Source organism: Corvus kubaryi, unplaced genomic scaffold (genome assembly GCF_017639235.1).
Source record: "Corvus kubaryi isolate FWS band 111438036 unplaced genomic scaffold, C.kubaryi_AGA036_p1.0 split1-131, whole genome shotgun sequence".
Lineage (NCBI taxonomy): Eukaryota > Metazoa > Chordata > Aves > Passeriformes > Corvidae > Corvus > Corvus kubaryi.
This window is the reverse complement of record NW_024582073.1, coordinates 23050356-23072204: the sequence shown is the minus strand read 5'-3', so window position 1 is coordinate 23072204 and position 21849 is coordinate 23050356. Positions and strand designations below refer to the sequence as shown.

The 21849-nt window shown below is 36.1% G+C and overlaps 1 protein-coding gene and 1 long non-coding RNA gene across 3 annotated transcripts in view; one reads left to right on the top strand and one right to left on the bottom strand.

Annotated features, from left to right (window-relative positions):
- The window catches only part of GRK4 (G protein-coupled receptor kinase 4), a 39421-nt gene extending 19741 nt beyond the window's left edge, over positions 1-19680 (top strand). Inside the window, exons 7-16 of one of the 2 annotated variants that reach the window (XM_042052869.1) lie at positions 101-164; positions 887-1027; positions 3964-4154; positions 6682-6719; positions 9243-9332; positions 9868-10076; positions 10879-11016; positions 11615-11752; positions 13662-13784; positions 15224-19680. In XM_042052869.1, coding sequence (XP_041908803.1) covers positions 101-164; positions 887-1027; positions 3964-4154; positions 6682-6719; positions 9243-9332; positions 9868-10076; positions 10879-11016; positions 11615-11752; positions 13662-13784; positions 15224-15277 — 1186 coding nt within the window. In that variant the 3' untranslated portion in view covers positions 15278-19680. Of the gene's footprint in view, positions 1-100; positions 165-886; positions 1028-3963; positions 4155-6681; positions 6720-9242; positions 9333-9867; positions 10077-10878; positions 11025-11614; positions 11753-13661; positions 13785-15223 lie in introns of those variants that run through there. The other variant, XM_042052870.1, reaches the window with a different exon arrangement.
- Positions 17561-21730, bottom strand: LOC121676425. The gene is made up of 2 exons (XR_006020453.1): positions 21024-21730; positions 17561-19640 (listed from the first exon to the last, which is right to left on the bottom strand). It is a non-coding gene; the product is annotated as an uncharacterized LOC121676425 (long non-coding RNA).
- Between the last annotated feature and the right edge of the window lie 119 nt (positions 21731-21849).

Below are 21849 nucleotides of genomic sequence, written 5' to 3'. Positions count from 1 at the left end.
TTGGAACAGAAAGGAGAAAATAAAGACAGACCTTGGGGTGGGGAGGGATTACTAGCATTTGTAATTCCTGTCTCAGTAATTGTTTCTTTCTGTTAATCAGGCAGCCAGTAACCAAACACACATTTAGGCATTACCGAGTACTAGGCAAAGGTGGATTTGGAGAGGTGAGTACAGAAGTATCTTTTTGCCAGGCAGTTCTTAAGGAAAAAAAAGTGGAGAAGCTGTTTAACTCGTCTCCATCAATCTATGTTTGACACATCACCTGGCAAACTGTTGTTGATACAAACAGTTTTAATGTGTTAGTTTAAGCATTTTAGGTCATGCACAAAGCTGCAGAGAACTTGTAATGACTGACAACAGTTGCTTCTATTTAGAAATTTCGTTTGGAAATGAGAATTTAGTTTCAGTTTGCTAATTATGTAGAATATTAGTGAACCTAAAATAAAATCTATAGATTTTATTAATTCTGTTTATAAGTCATTGAACTGCTCCCCATATGTACTTTAACTAGAGCCCTATATTGAAGAAGTCATGCTACTAAATTACCGTTAGGTTTCTTCAATTGATTGTGATGTGAATATTTGTCCTCAACACATACTCTTACCTTAGTCACTTGTTTCACTAATACAAGATCCACAGTTTTACTAAACAATCCAACTCCAACAGAAATGTGTTTGCCTCTGTATAATCACTTTTTCTACTTTGGTTACAGTTTTTGTGAACCTTTAAAATTGTTTCCTGAGTGAAGGCTCTGTGTTGATGCTTACAGACCATCATTTTCTGAGAGCACTGAAGAGTTTGAAAAGAAACTAAAATTTAATCTTCTTTAAAATAAAAATTCTAAAAAACCTCAAGCATCTCTGACACACCATCCTTCTTTCTGTAGGTGTGTGCCTGTCAAGTACGGGCGACAGGAAAAATGTATGCTTGCAAAAAGCTAGAAAAAAAGAGAATAAAGAAGAGGAAAGGAGAATCAATGGCTCTGAATGAAAAAAGAATTCTAGAAAAAGTGAATAGTAGGTTTGTAGTAAGTATCTACTTCCAATCTATTTTCAGAAATTTATCTCATTTTGTTTACTTCATTTCAGTCTCTTCCAGGAGCTTGTGGGCACAAAACACTTTTTAAAATTGATTTAGGGATTGCATGACTGTAGAGAGAAATGATAGATGCAGTAATAAACGCTTTGTGTGTGACTGTGAATAGTTCTGTGCACAGGGCTTTTTTTTGGTCCACCTGCTTTATTTCTCACAGCCAGAACAGTAGGCTGTGTTTCAGCATGCTGATGCCACTGAATCTTTGTCCTCTGTTTAATAGTTGGGTTTTTATATCCTGAGGTATTTTCATAGCATTTGTTACTCTGTTCCTGATATATTTTAAGATAGACATGACATTTTAATAGTGTATTGATTCAGGTTATATTGCTTTGCTGTATACCAGGGCTTAAAGAGGTATCTTGTGTGTGAAACAATTAACTTTTTAATGGAACTTCCACGAAATGGAAATTTTAGTTTTAATACCTAAACCTGATGCTATTATGTAAATTATGGTCTGTTAGTAGCTGTAATTACTAAGCAGTGAAATAAGTTAGAATGTTCAAAGATAAAACAAGTAAGAATTTCCCCAGGTAATGTTTACTTTTTAATTGAAATGTCATTTAAATGTTAATTTCAAATATCTTTTGCTTTGGTTTAAAATTCATGTACTTATAAATTTTGTGTTGCTGTTCAGAAGATTTTAAAGTACCTGTTTTAGAGAATAGTGAAAGTTATTTATAAATATGTGTGTATAAAATATGTATGTATATATTTTCTGATAAGTTTTATGTATTAAAAAAACCCCTGTAGAGTAATGTCAGCTAAAAGAAAAATGAAAAATCTACTGGCCAGATACATTAATAATTTAAACTGTTGTAAATTATGGTTTTGTATAAATATGCTAATGTTATTTTTGCACAAGGCTTCTGGGCTTGAATTGATTGAAACTGAATCCAGAGAGTACCTGAATTGATCCATAAATTACTATAACAGTGAAACTTCTATTTTTGAGTAACATTTTTTTCAGCATATGTAAACACTGTAAATCAATAATTGATCTAAGTTGAATTTGAAATCGCTTTATAAAATTGTGCATGAGTTATTTTCTTCTTGCTATCCAATGGTGGTTTTTAATGCAGCAGAGAAGATCTAGGTCTAGCATTTGCAGTAATACTGGTTTTGAAGTGGGTAGATAACTTGTCATGCCTCTGTCACAAGTAAAGTCATAAATAGCTGGATACATCAGTTAAAACCACCAAATGGGAATCTTCGCCTCAAGTAGCTAATAGTTTTATTATTTAGTATTAGATTTATGCTTCTGAAGGAAGAGTTTGGACCTATTACTGAATTAGGGCCATTATTTACTCGTACTGCTGTCTTGGTTTGAGACAAGTTGAGGGGGAAAAGCTCTGGGAGGAACGTCTCCTCTCCAGAAGACAGGTTTCAGCACTCCCTCCCCTACCAATATGAAAGGAATTTCTTGGATGAAAGTGAAAAAAACCTATTTATTTAACAAGCAGAGTGCTGGCAAGGCACAGGAAACAAATGAGTAGTGTTAGATAATAAACCTCCTCGATGAGGAGAAAGCTGGTGGATTCAGAGTTCTTTTCTGTAGCTGTGTCGGCCCCTCCTGAGGTCCGAGGCTGGGATGCGGCGTCCCTGCAGCCTCCCCGCCTGTCCACAGAGTCTGATGATCTGGTTCTCGGATCACAGCTAGGCTGAACAGTTCCAGAAGAAGAAGTTACCGGATGATGTCGGGGTGCTGGTATAGGAGAATTTCTTGCCTCAGCTAACAGGCTGGCTAAAAGCAGGAGGGTGCTCCCTCGGCTCTGCAGAGGTGAGAATGCCGGGGAGTTGTGTGTGAGTCCTTGAACACAAACCGCGCTGAAGAATTTGCTCAGTTTCTCTTCCCCCTCTCCTGGACCCAGCTTAAAGCTGTGGGATCAGTTTCTGGGCAATAAGCAGAGGATAGGGGAATACAGTATTATCATAAAATCACCCCAAGACAACTGCATTTAAAAATACATTTATTAAGTCAAGGGAAAAAACTCCACTGATTTTTTTACCTAGCTTGCTTATCTAGTGTAAGCTAAGTATACGTTTGAATTCCATTGCTCTTAGTACAAGTTAAGTAATCTTTGTAGGTACTTTTGAAGATCCTACCAGATAATCATGTAGCATGGCTTTTTCTATTGAAATTGAATTTTTAACTTAAACAGTTAAATTTTGTAGTGTATTATATTGTGTTAAATGGGGTGGGGTTTTTTTTAATTCACAAGTCTAGTTTAAAACTTTTAATGCACTTAAAAATCTGCTACCTAAAACCTGAAAAAAAATGTGCTTTGTCCTTGCCTATCAGCGCCACATTTCAAGTACAGTGAGAGGAAAGACTGTGAAGAGTTGTACTGAGTCTTTACAGTTATCAAGTTATAAATCAGGGAAATATGCAGTTACTTGGGGGGAGGCAGGGGTAGGAATAGAAACTACGCATTTGATTTAAAATAATTTCTTCAGTTTCTCTAGGGCAGTTTTGGGTCTCGTAGTTCAGGAAGATGGTTTGGCAATGCATAATTCCTGAGGTACTAATAAAATAAGGCATATGCACACGTTATCAGGACAAAGTAATACAGGTAACATACAGCTGAGGGGCATCATCAATAACTGTATTTTCTGCATGGAGCTCTGTGGTATCCAAACAGATCTGCCGCTAAGCTTTTGTGTTGTGTGTATGGTTTGTGTACACAGGCAAATTAGTCTGGATTCCGTTGTGTCTTCTAGTACTCTGCAGGAGTGATTTTCTATTTGCATGTTTTGTTCTTTTTGCTTTGAAAAAGGATTATAAGTTGATTGTATTGGAAAAAAGATCTGTGAGTTGTTTTCAAGTTTATGAATGAATAATGGTTGTGTTCTCACCCTGCCCATTTTTAGGTTAGTTTATCCTATACATATGAGACGAAAGATGCTCTGTGTTTAGTATTAACCATAATGAATGGAGGGGATCTGAAGTTTCACATATACAACATGGGAAATCCTGGCTTTGATGAAGAAAGGGCTATTTTCTATGCTGCAGAACTGTGCTGTGGTCTGGAGGATTTGCAAAGGGAGAGAATTGTTTACAGGTGAGTGTCATCTACAGTTACTCGTTCTTTTCCGTGTCTCTGCAGCATTGAACATATTAATTGGTTCCTACTAAAACAAGTTTATATTATTTAATTTTGTAGTAAAAGAAACAAAAAAATTGTTTAGTTGTCCTTTTCATGGCGTATCTTTTGGAATTACTCATGTCACATATCTTTTTACTGTTAATTTAGGTCTAGATGCTTTATATATTTTATAACAGTATAAAGTTGATTCAAGGTTTGCTTGTAAAATGGAAGTAAACGATGATTTAGAAAGCAAATTAATTTATAATTCAAATAAATAAATTTTAGGAGTTTGGGATTGTATTCCTGCCCACTCTAAAGTAGTTCACAGAGGGCTCTAGAAGTCCCTGACTGAATGGCATGTTATGCTTACAAGGATAACAGAACAGTCGTAGTCCATGTGAAAAACTTTAATTTCAGATTCCTCCAATAAACATATTATTGCTTCTGAATTAATGAAACTATCAGAAGCTTTATGCATTGTAATTGAGATAGTATGATTTTAATGCTGTTTTGTCTCTGTACATATATCATTTAACCCCTGGTATGCATTAATATTACAGAACAAGTAAAACAAACTTAGGGGTGGACCAAGAATGCTTTCTTTATACTTCTGCTGTGTAACACCAAATACCACTCGTTTCAAAGAATTTTTAAAGTATAACTCAATATAATGACTGCTAGTCTTTTCCCTCTGCAGTGTAGAAGACCAACACACACACACACAGACACACAGCGTGGGAAGTGGCAGAACCAGAGTGAATCAGGCTTACACTGGTGGTTGGACGTGGTTCCCTAGAGAATTTGGCCAATCTTGCAATATTACACAGTGTGTTTTGGCATACATGTAGGAGGGAAGCAGGGGTGAGAGATTTCGTCAGCTACCAGTAGGTCATTTCACATTGCCCAAGGGAAAACAAAACCGATTGTTTGAAATACAAAATAACAACAAAAAACCCTAAACAAAACAAGACCCCAAACCACAGCCCTGAGTTTAGGCCCAACTTGTTCACTGTTTGCCTACAAGACGACTTTCAGACACGTATGTCGAATCCTAGTGTTCTTCAGTTTCTTTAACTCTGATCTCTCCTGGTTTCTCTGATACTGAAATCTTATATTTAATGTCAATCCCTTAGCATTATGGGGGTTGTCAAGACTTAAAAGCATGAGAAGCAGAGCATCTTTCTGACTTTTTTGTACAGTTAATCTCATAAGATAATGACACTTTAACATGAATACACATACTGTAGAACATCAATTTATCATTGTTTGGGGGAGAAAACCCTACTTAGATTTTTTGGTGAACAATTGTCTCTCATTTAGAATGTTAACTCTAGAGTCATTCTTCCTAAAACCTTTTCTTTTATGTTATTCAGTCTCTTCTGCTTGTCACAACTGTATGTATACTTGTATATATACACATTGTTTTTAATGATCTATTCCAATAAGTGACTCTTTAGCCAGTTACTGGGTTTTACTTGTCTGCTTCTGGCTTATATTTATGGTAAAATAAATCTAAGAGACCATATCTCAGTCCTCATGCTTACTGATGCATACCACAAAAAAAAATATATGAAATATACATTAACAATATACATTATAACTAATTATATGCACTATTATAAATAGTAATGTACACTGTGTATTTTATACAGATTTTCGTGCCTATATATATGTGTGTATATTCTCAGAATCTGCTGGGATATCTAGGGATAAATCCTAGAACAACTTCTGATTCATCTTCAACGACTCCCCAAATTTTCCTTGAGTAGAGGAGAATTCAAAAATTCCATTCAATATTTTCTTTTGTTCTCAAAGTAAAAATGCACAAGGTACAAAATTGCAATGCTGAATTAATTGCCCTTTTAGTATTTCCTGAGTCTTGCTATCATTTAATAACTAAAAAATATTGCTTGTGAAACTTTGATGTTTACAGAAAAGTACTAGGAAACTTCTAGAAAGTTATGGCAAAGAATCCTAACTGGATGAAGTGTCTAATAAGCTTTAGAAGTTGCATGTCCAAGTTAAAGAAAGGAAGTTTGAATGGATGATATTAAGCATGTGCTTAGTCTCGGGAATATTACTCTGTTGATCTTCGGATCCCCTGGGGTGAAATATAGCAAGGGGTCACCATCAAACTGCAGCAAGCACTTGTGTTTCGCCACGGGGGAGTTGTATAGCTGATACTCCTCAGGGGAAATGTTTTTCTCTTATGAGCACGAATTTGTGTGTAAATGGTGGTTCCTTATATATAGGATTTTAGTGTTGTTTTGCTTTTGTTAATGTAAGTGGATTAAAGAGTTCAGGGAAAGTGGATCTTGAGTTCTCTGGTTAAACTATTTGTGTTACAAGCCATCAACTTCAGAGCTTTTTCTTTCGTATATAGGTGGAACTGGAAAAATTTCTTCTGTCAGAACCAAGAAGTCTTCTGTGGAATCTGTTGCACTTGAGGGCTAATAATTTTGGTTTTGTTTAATTCACATTTCTATTGTTTAATTTGCAGAGACTTGAAGCCTGAGAATATACTTCTTGATGACTGTGGTAAGTAAAAATTAAAATTAATTTTGAAATCAGTAATTACACCTCTAATTCATACTGTGCCAGAAATGTAAGGGATTTCTTCATGATAAAAGAGACCTAATTGACGAATCTTAATTTAGCAAAGAAAATACTGCCTTTGCTTTTCAGAAAGTAGGGAAAAATTTCGGGGGTTAATCATGACGATGTTAGAAGGGTCAATTTTCTACCTTAAAATGGCTACTTTTTCCCTTTTGCTCCTCCTTCTCCCCTTCTTGATTTAAGATCACTAAGACTTATATGGATTTGTTTTGTTTGTCTTTTCTTCAACTATGGAAACTGATCTGTTAGATGGGGGGGCCAAAATTTTACTTAGTAAACCAGACTGTTTAGACAGTAAGAATTCTGAAGTACTTCTGTTTTAACATTTCATCTAAAAGAGGTCTGATGGTCCCTGATATATATGTGGCTGGAAAGAATCAAGGAAGTACAAACAATATGAAGAAATGTTTGTAGTCTTTTGTTTGTCAAAAGCCAAATTAATTCTCTTTAATGACTTTGTATTCAAGCCGTTACCAGAATCTTTTGAATTGACTGTAGAACATGTGCAGGAATTATCTTCTAAGCTGTGGATGAATATTACAATTTTGTTCTTGTAACTGCTGAGCATTTTAGTTGAGGAAAAATTGTTTTTGAAGTCATTAGCACAGTATTTTTTTTTAAGTCAGCATGTTCTGACTGATAAAATTTCAAAAAAGATGATGCCTGGCAGAAGTCACTTTCCAAGAGCTAAAGCTTTGCTAGACATCAAATGCATTCTTTAATTTTTCTCTCCAGCAATGTCTTGGAAAAGCTGAAGGCTTCTTTGAGGAAAAATGTAGCCTTGCAGGACTGCACTAGAATGCTTCCTCTCTGCCAGGGATATTTTGATCTAGTTCCAAAGAGCACAGAGGACTAATTAGAAAATCGCTTCAGGAGCTCAGAGCTTGCACTTGAAAAGGGGTTCATCAGATGTCAGGGAATGCAAGAGCATCTGAATGTATTTAAAATAGCATTTGCTGCTCCAGAGAGTTTAGTTGTTTCCAACCAGTATATAGAGTGGTACTTGACTTTCTCCACTCTCTCTGTCTCTCCATCCCCTGATTATCTAAGTACCTAGTATTATCATGTACCTAAGAAATTAATATGCTGTTAACTAATATTGATGCTGTAGAGCTTTTTGAATGCCAGAGCATATATGCACAAAGGTTACTTGGGCATTGGAATGGGCTACCCAGAGAGGTGATGCAGTGTCCACTCTTGGAGGCTTTCTAAGTAAGTATTTAAAAAGCCTTGGACTCTTTGGGATGCCTGCTTGCTCAGAAGGTTGTGCTAGAGACCTTCTGAAGTCCCTTCCAACGTGAATCATTCTGTGAACCTGTGGTGTTTCTGTGAACAGCAGTATCCCTGCCCTTATAACCAGTATTAGAAATAAGTGCGGGTTTTGCTCTTTTTCTGCAATGAGTCTTTCTACAGAATTGTTTTAAAATTGAATTGAAAATGTAATTGTCCTTTCTTCTGTCTAGACTTTTGTATTTTTATTAAGAAAGTACCTTATGTGTTTTTAAATTAAAATGTCAATACAATTCTTGCCTTGAAATGTCTTGAATGTGCTTGAAACAGTTCATGAGTCAATCCAACAAAGAACTGTAGTTGTCCATGGGAATGTAAGGGAGAGTGGGGTAGATTTATTCCCATTGCCCTGCTTGGACTGGTTCCCCACCGAGCAGTGCACAACAAACCAATCTTCTGCCAGATGCTTTCTGTGTTAGAGGTACGGCTGTAAAGGCCATGCGTGATAGGGGAAGGTCGTCAGCTTGAGAAATATGGCTGATAAAGTGCAGTGGAAGCTGTTACCCACTTAGGAGTGATTCATGAGAAGAGGAAATCCTAGAACTGAACTGACATGTTACAATATAAATAATTCTGAGTAGGTTATTGACTGGGCTGCTCTTGATTTGGGGTGGGAATGGGGATAGCAATTCCAAATACTTATGTTTGGCATTATTGGGGTACTTCTTTACAGGAAAACAAGCTCTCTCGGTACAGGCTACAGTTTTCTCACATTTGGAATAAATTGAGTAAATTTGGAAGTTTTATTAAGAAGTCAGAAAGCTAAGTGCTTGTGGTGGGTATACAGAATGGAAAAACACAAGTGTCTGATGCATGGATACAGAATCTGAAATGAGCATTTCTGGTTGTCCAAGAACAGCAGCCTATGCCAAAGCTAGGAATTAGAGTGCTTAAGAGCAAATTATTTTTGTATGACCTTCAGCAAACCAGTTATATCTGTGCCTCTCTTTCTTCACATTTTTAAGGAGGAGATAAGTAGAAATAAAACACTCCTTTCTAGTTAAGTTAAATAAACTTAGTGCTATGAGTAGATGAATGTTTTGATACTTTGCAGTGGGGTTTTTTATGAGGTGTGCAATAGAAATTTTTTGTTTTAAAAGTGATAATACTGTATTATTTTTGCTGACTATGTATAATTTATTTTAACATAAATAGGACATATCAGGATTTCAGATCTTGGATTAGCTGTGCAGATTCCAGAAGGTGAAACTGTCCGAGGACGTGTTGGGACTGTTGGTTACATGGGTATGTATCCTTTGCTAGTTACATTTTGTCAGAAAATTTGCTTCTGTGAATATAAGAACTGTATTGGACCTGGATTAGTTACTAGACATGTTATGGGAAGAAGAAAGGTTATAATATGCATTTGTAGATGTTAGTAGTTAATGATAAGCCTACTGATAAACTTGAAAACTTAACTGAAAATTCTAGCTTTAGGCAGAACTTTAAGAAAATACCAGATTTTTTTCTGAGATTTGAAGAGACTTAGGGTCACAGGTAAACTGACAAATTACTGTGACAATACGTTTCTTTCCATGCTTTGGAAAACTTCATTCTCAGTTTGTAAACAGTACTGGTTTTAAGCATTAAAGAAGCAAAGTTTTTCTCTTGGATATAAACAGAGTTCTCAGTGTAGAAATTAAAGTTTCTTCAAAGTATGGCAGAGTCACACAAACATGTCTGGACAGAGCCCAAAGAGAGTACCTGAGACTTTTTCCAATACATAAGTAGTCAATTTAAAGTGAAATGTCATGGATGTGTGTTTGTTTATGTTTTGTAGCTCCAGAAGTGCTCAAAAACGAGAAGTATACATTCAGTCCAGATTGGTGGGGTCTTGGCTGTTTGATTTATGAAATGATTGAAGGACAGTCTCCATTCAGGAAGCACAAGGAAAGGGTTAAACGGGATGAGATTGACCGGAGAGTAAAGGAAGACCAGGAAACATACTCAGACAAGTTTTCAGAGGAGGCAAAATCCATCTGCAGGATGGTGGGTGAAGAGACGTAGAGGTTTGAAAATTAAATTTCTAATCCTTTTAAAGAGACCAACTACTTTATTTTAATATCTTGAAAAATTTTCAAAACTGGATTTCTTAAACCTTCCTTTAGTTCACATGAAAGTTTGTGATTGTTCATGAACTGTTCAGTTATCAAACTTCAAGAATTCAGAACTTTTGCCATGAAAGATGAAAGAAAGCTGCATAAATTGATTATTCATCACATGAATGAAATGGTCTAGTACTGCTTGGACCACTTGTCATTATAGATGGAGTACAATAGCACGCTCAAATTGGATACTGCATGGGAACAAGTGGCAGAGTAGTACACAAGTTTCTTCACCTAAAACAGTATCTACAAGACAATGGCTTCTTTTTTTTTTTTTTTTTTTTTTCTATCTTGCCTGTTCTTAAATTTATACAGAAAGCTTCACAAGTTTTCTGTATGAGTTTATGTGAGATATGTGCGTTACTTAAGCCCATAGGAAAAAATATAAGTCTGTGTTTCCTGAAAGGAAAGCCTACTATAAAGTCTGTACTGTAAAGTCTAATCAACATGGCATCAATTAAAATATTTTTATGTAACTTTGGGTATAATATTCAAATGGTCTGCTTTTCATTACTGAAAATGTATTTGTTCCCAGAATGTTTTTGTTTGGGTTTCTAGTTAATTTTGATACATGATAAATTTATGTAATAAGAGGCCAAGTAGCAAAAAAGACATTGTATGTAGATTTTTTTTTTCCAGTTGTGGGATTATATCATGGATCAGCTTTTTTTTCCGTGTATTTGTAGTTACTTGCTAAAAATCCGGGGGAGCGACTGGGTTGCACTGAAGGAGGAGCTGCTGTTGTAAAGCAACATCCTATTTTCAAGAACATCAACTTCAAGAGGCTGGAAGCTAACATGTTAGAACCTCCATTCTTGCCAGATGTAAGTAGGTGAGAGATTTGATTAGTATCTAAAAAGGCAAGAACTGTCATAATTCTATGTCAGCAATCATATGAACTCCAGAGAAACCTTTAAAATTAGGTACATTGGCAGGAGAATGCCATTGTGGCTATTGATGACAACTAGTTGTTTTGTGGCATTTCATCTGAGATCACAAAACAATTTACAGTAGTAGTATTTCTCTAGGGAGCTTTGTAGCTGATTTCTTAGCCCTTAAAAGTCCACTTCCATAGCTCAGATGCAGAACAAATGAGGAATAGCTTTGAAGAAAATACTCCAGAGTTGAAAAGCAGTGACAGAAGATGAGTGAATTGTGACAACCATTGAGAGATCCAGACAAGCTATTTCTGGTTTTGATATTTCTTTTCTGTTACTTGCAGGATGGGTGGAATTGCTCAGGTGCCTTATGAAGAAAGTCTTTTTATTTCTGTTTTATAGAATAGTGTAATTTGGTGATTAGCAATGAGAAATGTAAAATTGCAGAAGTTTTGCTCCCTTTTGCTCATCTAGGCAAAATAAAACCAAACAGAAAGTCCCCAAATCCAAAACTTTAATGAAGCAATCTTGTATTGTACTGCAGCCACGTGCCGTTTATTGTAAAGATGTCCTGGACATTGAGCAGTTCTCAACAGTAAAAGGAGTGAACCTGGATACCACAGATGATGACTTCTATTCCAAATTTGTGACGGGTTGTGTCTCAATCCCTTGGCAAAATGAGGTAATGTACATTTCATAGAAGCTTATTTTCTTGAGCACAGCAGCATAGAATATTTAATAAAAGATATAATTATACTGATTTTCTCTAGGAGATGTAAAGAAGTTTCTGCTTTAGACTTCTTTGCTGAGAGGCTTCAGAAAAAAGTTTCTTTTTAAAACATAGACAACTTGCTAGAAACTGAGATCTATGGTAAATTTGTATAAACAAAGTCTGGCATCTTGTCATCATAGGCACAGCTTACAGAACAGTGTTAGTATCAGTAAGACCACCTTTTTCTTGTTCTTCTGTCACATTATTCAGTATTGCTGGTCATAGCAGAGGAATGGAATGTTATTCCAAGTGTTCAAAAGCAAATAGGAGCAGTGCAAGCTGTTTGTGTATAGGCTGTGTATCAATAGAGTATCCAAGTGACAGTAATACAGAATTGCAGATTCACCTTTTTCAAAGTTTCAAAACAAACAGTTCAGTATCAGTTGAGTCAGACTTTCTCTTAAAAGTTTTTTCACGTGCCTAGTGAATGACTATTCTAGTATTCTGCACAGAGTACTAGAATTTTACTGCTTCTGCGTGCAGTTCAAGTCCTCTTTACCATTTCAGCGAAGAGCACTCACTAACAATTACTTAAAATTGTAGTTCTTGTTATGAATGCCTTCCCCTCATTATAAGGTGTTTGTGACTTTCTGAAATTACTATTGTCTTGAATTCTACTAGTGTAGTTTCTCTTTCAGTATGATTGCATTTTATTTAAAGGTTGAACACAAAAGATGAGCAATTTCTGAACAATTTGGAGGAAAAAGTACATTCCCTTTTGTTTTCTTTTGCTTTTTTGCATTACATTAAGAAGGATATTTGAAAAGGTGTCATTTGACATAGAAAATTTTCACTGAGAAACAGTGAACCTTGGAGAAAGAAATATTTCCTATACTGTGTTGTAATTCTGAACTTCCAAATATGATCTAGTCATTACAAAATGCACTGCAGCTTAATAACTAACCTTGCAGAGAGGGATAAAGTTGGAAGTAGTTGTGGAATTCTTGCAATGGCAATTTCTTTTCTTCAAGGAAGAACTGCAGATTTCATTGTATATTTGTGCTTATTTTTTCTTTTAATTCATGTTACTGAAGTTTCCCTCAAATTTTTGCCTCTCAAGAATTTCTCTTGCCATACCATAATTTACTTGATGTCACAGTTTATAACACAAGCAGGCTGCATTTCTTCTTACTCTTCTTTATGCCATCTCTCCTTCTACAAGGTATATTCATTTGGCTGCCTGCTGTTGTGACAGATGTGTACCGGTGGCACTTCCTGGTAAATGCCGACTAGATGTGGGCATTAGCCACTCCCCTGCTTCTGACCCTGCCTGTTGGTTACATTTTGGCATTCACTCTTCCTGCTGTCCTTTCTGAACCCAGTAACTGTGCTTTTATTTCTTCTGTTTCTGTGTACACAGACAAAGATCTTTTCAAAATCCCTTGCTTCTCTCCAAAGACCCATCTTCATTATATATTTTTTTTCCTCCCATGTCATGTTTAATAATTAAGTTCAGTCCAGGGCATATAGATACTAGATTTTTTTGGCTGGACTGTTCGGAAATGAACAGAATACCTGAAAGGAGAATAAGTTTCTTGTTCTAAAAACTTCTCTTTGTTGCATCATGAGCAGAAGAAAGACAAGAATGCAAAAAAAAGCAAGGGAGCACCTGACACTTACCTGAGTGATAGTGCTCTCACTGCTATTCTTTAGTTGGTTGAGTGCACAAGGAGAGTCAATGTCAGCTTTGTGCAGTGGTGTAGTTTGGCTGATGAATTTTTAAGTGGTAGGAGTACCCAGCCAGAGTAAATAGATAATACCTGGAACTTGTCTGAGAAGCTTTTATGGATATTTCATTTATATTTCATGTGTTTTAAAGATGATTGAAACGGGATGCTTTGAAGATATCAATGCATATGAAACTGATGGTACTGTGTCACCAGACAGAGAGAAGTCTCCAAAACCAAAGAGAGGCTTCTTTCACAGACTTTTTAGTGGAGAGGTAAGGGCATTTCTTTTCTTTCATAAGAAAATTAACTTCCATTCTTTTTTTTTTATATGAATCTGTGATAGGAAAACCAAGTTGTTCACTGAATACTGAAACTAATGAAATCTGTTTTGTTACGGCTTTGCTCCTCCACCACATTTCCAAAATTATGGCAATCCCTGTAACTCCAGGAAGCTTTCCTACCTCAGCATTCTGTCTTCCTCTGGTTACCTGAGAAAAAGGTAGTGGGTTCTGTTAAAAGCTGTGCTATAGACCTTCCTTTGCTAAAGAGGTTAATTTGGGTCTTGCTTCTTATATATTTTACCATTTTTTAGTGAAAACTGTGGCTATGTCTTCAGAGATAACTGAGGCCCTGTGTAAAAACTAGTAATAAATAAGTATATAAGCAAGAATAAGTATATATCCAGTAAATAAGTAGAAATAACCTCAAAATAAATGAGAAGCATCACGAAACAAATGTTTAAATATCTTAGGTAGTTTAATGCCTTTACCAAAACAACAACATGATATATCTTTACATAGCTGATAATGCACAGCCTTTTCTTACACACAGACTTCTACTCTTTAGTAGAAGAATTTCTTGTTCAGAGAATTTAGTATTTACCACCTAGAAGACACATCATGTATTGTAATTGTCTACAGGATGTAAGAAATAGACTATTTGTAAAGGTTTGCAGTTGAAGATGTTATATACAATTCTGCTTGCTCAGTGTGCCTGCACTTAGAGGGGAATTATCTTGAGGAGCTTGAGTATATTCCAATAGTGAACACTTCGGTAGAAATTACTTTTGCTTTCAAGCAGAAATGGAATTTTGAAATTGCTAGGTGCATATCGTTAAGTAACCACAGCAGGGCTGTGTATTAAAATTGCATGAAGAAATTTTTTGTCTTCAGCTAGCAATTCACCTTTCTAAAATGGTACAAGGCTAATGGAATGTATAATAGTACTGTTATTTTCAGTTCACCTTTTCAAATTCACTTTTCCCCCACTTTGAGTAATGGAATAGAAGGGATGGTTGAGTATACTAATAATCTCACATAGCTAAAATTAAAGCTTGTGTCTTACTGGAGTCTTTTCCAGCCAAAAATCAGCACGATTCATACTGTCCCAAGATCTGGTTGTATGTATTGAGAAAAAGTCCTAAAAAATGAACATGGTTTGAGAGTTTTCAGTTGGTTTTGAACTAATAGGACTGCAGTTAATTGTCTTGTGAAGTTGAAAGAAGGAAAGAACTTTAATTCAACTTTAACGACTTGAGATTTGGGGTTGAGATTGCTTTGGGAAACTCAAAGGAATCCACATTTAGTTAGGACGGAGTAAAATGTGCTGGAAAAAGACCCACTCCCCCCAGCCTTTCTGTGCCCCATAAAACATACAAATAAACAATAGTATCAGTTCTGCAGCTGAGTTGTCTGTTTGTCTTCTCTTGCAGGTCTGCTTTAAATCTGATTGCAGTGATGATGAGCAGGAGTCCTCCAGACTTTAAATCATTTTATGCTCATCAGAAAGGATGAGCAAACGTTAAATGTTTTATATCTCTGTAGCAAATTGTATTATATATATTTTTTATCTGAGTTCAAGGATTTTTGTACATTTGTACTTCATTTGTTTTAAGATGTATATTTTCACTAAAGCTTAATTGTACAAAAAGCAATGAGTGCCATTTGAGTGAGTGTGTTTCTGTATGTATTTGATTTATCTTGATTATTTTTTTCCCAGTGGAATGCATCTAGAAATACTAAAAGGATATTAAAGCACAGAGATAATATCTATGGCATCACTGTAACTTGACTTTGTATGCTCCTGGTAAAACTCTTCTTGATCATTAGGATCTTTATTAGCAGTTTCCTTAACTGTAGAATTGCTGTACTGATAAATTTAATAATTCTGGTGTTATCCAGCAGCATGGCAGTGCTATTACCTAATGTATCTCTCAAGCAACTGCTAAGGAAAAAAAAGGAAATCAGTGCACTGTGGCCAGCTATTAGGAATTGCTCTTTATTATCTGGCTCTGTAGATTCTCTTTCTGTATTTCTGCATAAAGAGAACTTTGAACATTTAGCTTAATCCTGTAACAAACAGAAGTATCCCATTCTTCTCTTTTCTATCCATCTTACACATCCTCTCCAGAGTTTCTGGGCATGACCCATGCAAGTAGACCTATGCCAAAATTTTATAACTATATTTTGAAAACTTTGTTGTCATTACTGAAATGATTTCTTTTTACCTGTGGGGACACAGTTTTATTTTATTTTCTGTAAATGAAATTGTTTTTAAGTCCATGTAGGATGTTATAGTTTTATAATGGGTTAAAAAACAAAGCATGGGCTCTTCTTACTAATGTCCTCTCTGCTTATGTTGTAATATGCAATGTTCTAGGGTTGACAGCGATCACTGCCACTGGGGGAAGGGCAAGGTAGCATTAAGTATTGAATTTAATTATGTAAATATATTTTTTCTTACAGTCTTTTAAAACAGAAACATTAAAACATGCCTTTAATGATTGCTTAATACAGATGTGGAGCTGGTATTGAAGTTTGTTATGATTACCTGATGTTCATTAGTAAAACTGACAAAAGCTGCTTGAAAGCCAGGCAAGCTTCCATTCTTCTGGACTCACAGTAGGTCAGACCTTTTATTTTGTAAAGTTTCCAGTAAAACTATTAATCTGGGTATGAGAGTCAATTTAAAGAGCACATTTCATTAAGAGCTTCTTCTGTTTTCAAAATTGAGTTGGGTACTTGAAATACAATGGAATGCCCTTGGACTTGGAGACATGATTTTAGTTTCATATTTTGTTCTGTATTCTAAAGATTTGTCTCAACTGTGTATGCGTTTTTTTTCCTTTCAAATCTCGGGGGCACCAACCAGACCACACATATATTGTACACACAGAGCAACTGAATAGCCCCCCACTCAAAAAGGTCTCTCTTGTGATCTGCAGACCCACTGGAAGAAACTTCAGCTGCTTCTGAGAAACTCACAAGATATATTTGATATTCAAGCCTATCATCAGGTTTTAAATCACTGTATTTGGTCTCTAAAGACAAATTTTTAAATGGATTAGAACTTGAAATAATTGGAAAACCAGTGTGTTGCAGAACCCTACTGGGGCTCATCTGGTGTCTCTCTGAACTCATTCGTCTTGGCTACTATGCCACAGAAATGAGGAATGAGATTATTTTCCTGTGTTTTCAGTGCATTTTTCCTCCAGTCTAAAACAGCACACAAGACAACAAAATTACTCTTTTAGAGAGTACAAAGGGAGAAACTGGCAGAAGGAGAGAGAGTTTGAATGAATTACTGGAAGATGGTCTGATGTAATAGTGAAGGGATGCGAGGCTTGACAGAAGTATCTGAAGTAAGGGTGTTGGCTAGAACCATTATGTGTGAGACAATGAGCTGGCAGTCTGACCTGACCCTCTTTATTTTGTACCACAGCAACAGAAGAACTCTAAAAAGATGGGAATGGAAAAATGGGGAAGTAACAAGTGTTTTATAAATACCTATGTGGTTGGAGAAGTCATCGTTTCTCTGATTAGGGGGTTTAAATTTGTAAGATCTTAGGCTTGCTGTTTTGAGGCAAAGGTGACTGTATGACCAGACATACAGGGTGACAGTCTGGATTTAATGTCTGTGTAGAGTAACTTGAAATTTGGGCAGGAATACCATGGACACAAGCTGAGTAATTTTTATTAAGAAAATACAGGAATTGGTTTTAACAAATTAAAAAAAAAAAAAATCAATCTGAAAGTCTGTTTATCATGTATTTCAAGTTTTCTTTCTGTATTGGATGGAGAGGAATCTTAACTAAAAAAAAAAAAAAAATCAACTTCTCTATTTTGGAATGTTGAGGCTTAACACATATTTTCCAGGAATCTGAAGAAAGAGGGTTAGATGAAAAGGGAAATTGTTCCTAAGAAGTGGTTATTTACATGTCCGCTTCTTTGGACGAAGGAACTCCTTGTAAAAAAGTGAGAATTTGTTTGCTTTTATGAAGTTTTACTTAGTTTAATTTCACAAGTTTTTTATTAAGCTCAGCATAGTACTATTGAATTCTTTTTGAGTGAGTACATGTTTGCAGGATTATGATCTAAAGTCCATTGTGTTTGGTGTTTGCTTTTTTTGTTTTTTTTTTTTAATTAGTTGATTGGTTCTTCCCCAGTAGGCTCAAGATGGCATTATTCTACCATAAATTTGTCCCTTTTGTCTAGAAATACAAGCACATAATAATGACTAGATCTTATCTAATGTAAAACCCCTAAAAATTAGAAAAAAATAAGGAACTGGAGGGATCAGCAATCAGCATAACTCTCCTTTCACGGTACATGGAGGGGAAGATGTTATGCTGTTGAATATAAGATGACTAATATTGGTTAAATGTCTTTACTGGAGTATTAGGAGCTTGGAGATGCATCTTGAAAGCAGGGAAAGGCTCAGGAGAGGGGAGAACACCTGAAAGCAAGGTATCACGGTGCGATAAATTTAGCATGAACTTAGCTCTTGATTTTTTTTTTAGGACAAAACTGGGACAAAGAAGGGGGAAAGTAGCAGGTTGTGTTTACTGATTATGTAGCCTATTGCTTCCATGAAACTGTTTAGGGTGGGATGGGGCAAGCCAACATAACTTCTTGTAATTCAGCATGACTTCTTTCTCTAGACCCATGTGTTAGAAGGCTGTAATAGCAGTGAGACAATCCAATGTTCTACTGGTGCAAGCTCTGGAAAGACCTATGGAATTCCATGGAGTTATTTGCGTGAGATCAACCCCCCTTTTCTGTGGCGTGTTTCCAAGCATTTGTGTATGTAAATCCTCATGTCTGTTTGTGTGTACCTCATAAATCTCTCTATTTAGCTCAAAATTCAGAAACGGTGAAACAATGTACCAGTGTCTTATTGTTTTACTTAATGCTTTTCAATGTTGTGACCAGCAGAATAGAATCTTCATGCCTCATGGTTGTTTTTTTCTATTAAAAAAGCTGTCAGCTTCCCCCTGCCCCCTGAGGTGTGTTCAAAATAGAGATGGTGTTGTTTCTCGATTATAACAACAACAAAACAGTCTCAGCTGAAAAAATGAGCACTTAAAAATAATAGTAAGTAGGAAAAAACCTGTGGTATTTCTGTAACAGCAAGAGCGTTATTGGCAAATCTTAGCCTTTAGTAGCTGTTGTCTCTTTTTTTTTTTCCCCAAATCATTCTTAAAACAGTAGTCCTGAATGTTTTTGAGTATGAAAGAGAATTATCTCTATATCAGAATAAAATAATCTAGTTTATAAATCAATGATAGAAGCTATTAAAACCAACTAACAATGCATTTTTAGAATGCACTTCAATTATTTTTCAAACTACACTGATGTAAGAATTTTTTCATTGCCATATGTACAAACAGAGAATACTTGTTTACAAGTTATTAAAATAAGTCAACAAAAGTAATATTTTTCTATGGTTTACAATTTAGCATTATATGAATTTAACATTGAAATTATCATCTTCATTTTAGTATAGATTTTCAGAATATTTTTTCTCTTTAGGAAGTGAAATTTGAATTATTGGAAAGTCATATTTACTTTGATTTGAGTTACTCGCCTGGCTTATTTTGGTGACGATGATGTCTCTTCTGCTGAATGAACAATTCTTTTTTATTTCATAATTGTTCTTGTGGTGTAACTTAAGTTTTGCACATGAGATGTAGGTAACTTTTTTTCATGATCCAGTTGTGTCCAAAACACCAGAATTCTTTCCAAGCATAGGAAGCTGACTGTTAAACGTGATGTGTTAGTTCCAGCATCTCCAAACCACTGACTGTTCTTGTGTGAGCTGTTTTCCTGGATGTTCTAGCATTGTAATTCCTGAAATAAAAGCAAAACACTGCCACATATCTCAACCACATGTATTACTGTCTAATGTGATTTATTTACCACGTCTATCGTGGTAGCTGGGATAGAAAAAAAAAAAGGAAAATTGTAATTAAAAAAAAATTTGCAATTTCTTGAAGCAGAAAATGTCTATTGCATACTGTAAGTTTTTTTACCAATGGAAGATAGTTGAATCCAGGAAAAAGTGCCCCAGTTCTGTTGTACTGGCTCAATTGATACCTTATCACATGGTCTAGATCTAGATTCCTGCATTAATTTCCATGTGAAAAGACAGAATTATCAGGGATAGGCTGTTTTTCATTACCACGTTTATTGTAATTTTATAACATGAGTTGATGGACAAAGTTCCCAAATTCTCTACAAAAGAGCTTCCAATTAAATGACCTTAACAACGATACAACCGTGCTGTGACATATTGCAGATTATCCGTGCATATGCCAAACCACATGGGCCAGCAGTCTCATGGAGTAGTACCGATTACCTGCTGAATTGTTCATGGAAATGTGGGCCAAAGTGGGACTTCCAGATAGGGTGAAAAATACTCTTGACATGCTCATCCAACCTGTTCTTAAAAATATTAAATCAAGAGGTAATCTTAGAGGCAAGGTTAAGAGCATGTTTCTTTTTTTTTCCTACTGGAGGCTGAGATTAATTAATTGTCATCTCCCAAATTTCAGAAAAACTTTTAGGTATGCACTGTTAATTGTAGCTTCATTTTTCCTTGAGATAACGCTGACTTTACAAATATGCTTGTTCTCTAATCCTGGTTTGCTTTTTCTTGCCCCTTGCCTGTTGTACACCACTTTATTTTCCCCCTGCGGGTTTTTGTGGGGCAGATCAGTGACATGATACATGCAAAACCATGGATCAGTCAATTTGGACTGGGAGAACCTACTGATAAGGTACTCACCCAAGAAAAACCTGATACCCTGAGTTATCTTCTAGTTAGCTCACAGTTAATGAGCCTCACAGTGCCGACAGAGCTCGGAAGGTCAGAGAGAACAAAGAGCAGCGAGCTTGTGGGCAGGCACTGCCTTGGCGCTCCTGCCGGTGAGTCAGCAGCCGATAGGGGACTGGCACACATTTGATCGAAAGCTTCAAAACAGCCTTGCAAGGGCTGACTTGGTTGGTGGCTTGTTTAATCTTTGATAAGAGCTTATTTCCTTTTTAAACGTGCTTAAGGTTATTTCAAGGTGTGGAGTGGCACATGCACAGTGTGTGCAGCATTCCAACCCTGCTGTCAGGTTTTATCATGTATCAGTTGCTAAATAAAAAAATTAATGATCATCCACATGTTCCAGAGAAACGTTTCTGAAACGCTTATCATAAAATAATCGGGAAAAATACTGTTCTTACCTTAAAAGCCCACATATTGTAGCACTTCTATAATGAAATAAGGTTTTGCTTTAAGTTGCATTGCTTTCAGGACTAAGGATAGGTTTACTTTCAGAGGACTGTTTCAAATAGATTGTCTTTTATTAACATGCTATGAAGTTAACTGGCAGAGCACTGTTCCAGTGAATATTTGGCAAGAATGTGATCTGTGACTTCTGTTGGCCTGAATATTCAGAGACATAAGCTTTGCTTCATTTGTTGATGTCTGCTATCAATAACCAAGTTGAATTACGGGAAATTTATTTTCTTAGAAGTCCCAAGAGCTGTTCTCCATTTTTATTGCTGGAACTAGTTTCACGTGTATGAGATAAGTTGAACTGCCAGTTCTTACCAGTTGTCATTTAAAGTCTGTATTAGCAAGTACATGTATTAAAATCAGTAGTTGTAACTGGAAACTTCACAATACTGTTGATTTTTTCTAAGTGTTCAGTAATGGAATCAATTATTTAAATATTCTATACTGTCTCTCTTGTATCCTGTATGTTCAATATGTGCATGCAAGAAGTATCCTCTGATAAAGCAAGTCCACACTCAGGAGAGGAGCGCTGAAAGGCCGGCACGTACGCTGCCAAGTTTTAAGTGTCCTGTTCCTGTAAGAGTCTCTCTGCAGCCTAAAATAAGACTGGAGTGCCGGTAGCGCCGTTGGCCGGCACTTGTGCTGAGGGACCTGTCGCGTTACCTGCTGTGCACCCGTGACACGCGGGCACAGAGTGGAGGCTCTCGCCGGGCTGATGCGGTCAGTGCGGTGCCGCTGCGAAGGCGGCTCCCCGCGCGGGGCGGGGCCGTT